Here is a 4350-nt window from a genome sequence, read left to right as displayed (position 1 = left end):
CTGACAAAAACGAAGTTGATAACGGTCGTTTCTAGCGCAAGTGGTAAAGAATTTGATGGTTGGTACTCAAATTTTCGTTGATAGCCCATCATAACTTCTTTTCTTTTTTTTTTTTTTTTGAGAGATAGGTAGCACGCTACCCGCTTCGTTTATTTTATTTAGAAGAGATAGATAGCCCATCATAACTAATTAAACTCTTTGCAAGAATGTTTTTATTTCATTAAATATTTTGAAAAGAAAGGGTGTTTTTATAGAATACATAGAACAGAGTGAATCACTGATGCTCATAGATGATAAGCCAGTTTCTTTTTCTTTATTTTTCTCTCTGTTTTTAGCTTATTGTACTTCTGAGGAATCTGCTCCTATAAAACAAGAAAAACAGCTACTCTCTTTTCATCCAATATGTTCTGAGCCAATTGCACTAATTTAACAAACAAATAAAGTGTACCCTTTTATTATGAGAATGAGCCTAATTCCCTCACTATGAGGCATAAAAACAAATAAAAGTACTTTAATTTGCATTGCATATTAGGAAGTAAACAACACAAATTCAATATTGTCACCTGAAATTTTGCAAGCAATACATAATGACTATTGAACACAAGCAATACATAATGACTATTTCTCAAAAAAACACAAGACATAAGACCACACGCACAAGTAGAATCAGAAGAGGAGAACATAAAACCCTCTCCTCCTCAAAACCTATCCCCACCATCACCATAAACATGACTTCTTTTCTAACATCCAAAGAAAAGAAAAAGAAAAAGAAAAAGAAACTAACAATTTCATCATCCAAAGACTTGAGCTATGAAATGAAGAGAAACTAAAGATAATGATCTCGGAAACTAAAGCTAAAGGATTGAGGAAAGGAGGGATGATCCAAATTTGGCCGCGAAAAAATGTGAGGCCAAAAAGGATATCCCCCCGTGAAAGAAGAGTAATGCGTTGGGTAACCCTGCAGCGCTCTCTTTTGGCGCCGCTGCTGTGCTAGAGAACATATATGGCATCTTGAATAAAGCTCTTGATGCATATATATATTAGCACATCAGCGATTTTTGAGAAGACCTTCGAATATACTCAAAGCAGTACTCACTCCAGAAAGAGAGGATTGGTTAAGATCAACTGGTTGTCTCAAAATCTGCAACCAGTGACCTCCCCTGTTCTAAATTTAAGGGGAGAGAGAGAGAGAGAGAGATTGGTGATCATCAATTAGTCCTTCCACATGAACATGGAAGGAGCTGGGTGAGACGAAGGATCGGATGCGGTGGTTGCGGTTGCGGTCACGTCCGGACAAGCTGCTGTGGCCACTGCCGCGGGCGGTAACGCCGTCGGGAACGAACGCTCCATCTCCGAATTCGCAGCCCCCGACGTCGCGAGCTGCGACTGGAGGAAGAGGCTATTGGCGCCGTCGACGTCGTCCCACACGGAGCTCCCCGGCCCCCACGCGCTGAACCACGCCTCCTCCGCCTCCCCCCACACCAATTCCCCTCCGCCGTCGTGCACCGCCTCCTCCGCCGCTATTGCCTCTGACGGCGGAGATTCCTCCTCCTTGCTCAGGCTCTCCTCTGTCTCAGCCGCAGCCGTCTCCTCCGCAGAATCCATCGGTTCGGACTCCGTCGGCGGCGGCGGCTCCTGAATTTTCTCGACGGAAGACGACGCTGCACCGTCGGCATCGCAACGGCCGCTCTTCCCGAGAAAGAGCTCCGGAAAATTGAGCCGGGCGTTCTCGCCGCGGAGCTTGAACGCCTCGCGGTCGTAAGCGAGCGCGGCGTCCTCCGCGGTGTCGAACGTGCCCAGCCACAGGCGGGTGCGGTTGCGCGGCAGGCGTATCTCCGCCACCCACTTCCCCCAGTGCCGCTGCCGCACCCCGCGGTACAGCTTATTGGCCGGCGCCGGCACGCCGGGGAGCATCGGGGGCCGAAAAAGCCCCGACGCGTACATCGGCGGCAGGGCCCCTCCCGCCAATCGGCTCATCATCGCCACGTGGCCGCCGCCCCCGCGAGGGCTGAGGTTGAGCGCCTCACTCCAGTATCTAAGCAGCATCAGCTGCTGCTGCTGCTGCTGCTGCTGCTGCTGCTGCTGAATTGCCGTCGTCGTCGTCGTCGTCGTCGTAGTCGCCGTTGTCGTTGTAATCGTCGATGCGGCGTTCCCCGAAAATAAATAAGGGGGATAAGACGCGGCGCCGGTCGGGTACATCGGGTTGTGCGAGAACGATATCATTTGCTGCGGCAACGGCGGTGTTGTTTGGAAGAGAGGGAGGAGGGGGTGGTGATGATGATGAGAAGCCTCGCACGCGAAGGGGAAAATGGGGCGAAAAGACGGAGAATTCATCAAATTCGAAACAGAGGACGAAGCGGAAGAAACAGAAGAAGGAGAAGAAGAAGAAGAATAAGCAGCAGCAGCAGAGTCATCAGAAAAAGAAGCAGATGAGCGGAGGGAGCGTTCCGGGCTCCGTATCTTCTTAAGAGGACGAGGAGACGGCGCCGACGCCTCATCAAAAACCGGCGTCGGCGATCTCTCGGAGCCCACCGCCTTCCCCTTCGCCCTCCCGCCTAATCTGCTCCCGCCGCCGCCGCCGCCGCTCCTCCGCTGCCGGTCCATTGCTTTCCCGGGAAGACAGAATTACGCGAAGATTTAGTGCGAAAATTGGCCGACCGGCCGCCCGCTCGAGCTGACGGATTCAAAAGAATTGCGGAGAAAGAGATCGGAAATTACGAATGATTAGCAGTCGGACGCGCGAATTAATCAATCAAGATATTAGAGAGAGAAAGAAGAGAGCGGGCGGCCGGATGAGAGAGAAAGCGGAGGAGAGAGGGGAGGCGGAGGAGGAGGAGGAGGAAGCGTAATTGTGGAATGGGACAGAGCCAATGAGGTGAAGAGTTCTGATTCGGAGCCGCTGCGACTACAATGACTTATAAGGGAGAGAGAGAGAGAGAGAGAAAGATAGAGAGAGAGAGAGAGAGAGAGAGCGTGCGTTTTGGAGCTGGGTGAGAAAATGCATGGAGCACCCTCCAACTAAATAAAATTTGGAAGTCACCCCTCATACAACCCATCTAACTATTTTTAATGAAAAATTCTAGAATGCAACACTTATATTGCTAATATGTTGTATTTAACCAATCAAAAAGCTCTCCTGAGATTTATCTATCCCATCATAATTTTTTAAAAAATATTTTTATTGTACTTTTCTCTCAAATAAAAAAATATGATTGGCTGGGGATAGACGATGTGGTGTAAGTGTCACACAGTAGACTTTCTCATTTTAGACGGCCATGGTTGAATTGATCTTAATGTAATTTTCTTTTTTTACTGTTTATAAAGATTAAATAATTTAAATTTTAAATAAAAATAATGAATTTGTTTGTGATACTAAAAATACTTTAGTTAATTTATCAGCATTGTCAAATTAATTTGTTTTATTGATACCAATTTAAATTTTGATTTTTTTTGAATTGGGAGATCTTAATTGTTTTACAAATTTTATTCATATCATCAATAGTACTATTAAATTTAATAATTTTTACTAATTTTTTATAAATAAATTAGAATAATTCATCATTAATCCTTAATAAAATATATAGATAAATAATACTATCTGCACATTCAAAAGTTATGTAAATATTAAACTCACTTCATCAAAAGGTCATTTTCTTTTATATTACTCTTACCACACTCCTATTTTTCAATGCTAAAAATTTAAAATAATTATCTAAATTTTTTTATGAGTTTGGCATTAGATTTACACCAAACTTTGGTATATAAGAAGCATTTTTTTTCTTAAATATAATAAAATTTTGAATTTTCCCAGCTACATTTTAAAAGTAAGGGACTTCTTTTATAGGTGCATACAGTCGAGGTGTATAAGTGCAATTTTGCCCTTTTTCATCCTAGAAGGCACGGGAGTAAAGAGGGGCGTTGGAAGACCGGGAAAAAAATAAAAATAATAATAATAATAATAAAGAAAATATATTTGGGTCTCCGGGTATGGTCGGTGCGGTTGGGTACGCGCGGGGCCCACGCGCACTTGTCCCGTGCGATTTTTTTTCAACTCCCTCCCACCCCTCCTCTCCCTGCCACACACCTGGACTTTCAGATTCGTGCTCGTGGAAACGGAAAAAAAAAAAAGCACATGGAAATTTACCCGAGCATGCAATCTTTCGTGTCAATGTTTACTATCAATCTTTTCAAGCTTATTTGTTTGATTCAATCAAAATACTTTGACGTTTTAAAATTAAGATTATATTATTTATTTTTACAGTTTTGAGTCATTATATTTTCATATAATTTTTAATAATTATAAGTATAACTAATAATAATTAATTTATTATTGACCCGACTCAAATTAAT

At 43.6% G+C, this 4350-nt stretch overlaps 1 protein-coding gene across 1 annotated transcript; it reads right to left on the bottom strand.

The window, feature by feature from the left end:
- Positions 537 to 2929, bottom strand: LOC109707086 (ethylene-responsive transcription factor ERF054-like). Its single transcript, XM_020228161.1, has one exon. The coding sequence runs from the start codon at positions 2602 to 2604 to the stop codon at positions 1213 to 1215; it is 1392 nt and encodes a 463-aa protein (XP_020083750.1). The 5' UTR covers positions 2605 to 2929; the 3' UTR covers positions 537 to 1212.

The sequence above is a fragment of the Ananas comosus genome, linkage group 3 (genome assembly GCF_001540865.1).
Source record: "Ananas comosus cultivar F153 linkage group 3, ASM154086v1, whole genome shotgun sequence".
Classification (NCBI taxonomy): domain Eukaryota; kingdom Viridiplantae; phylum Streptophyta; class Magnoliopsida; order Poales; family Bromeliaceae; genus Ananas; species Ananas comosus.
Note: the sequence above shows the minus strand (reverse complement) of the source record. Positions and strands in the feature narration are given on the sequence as shown.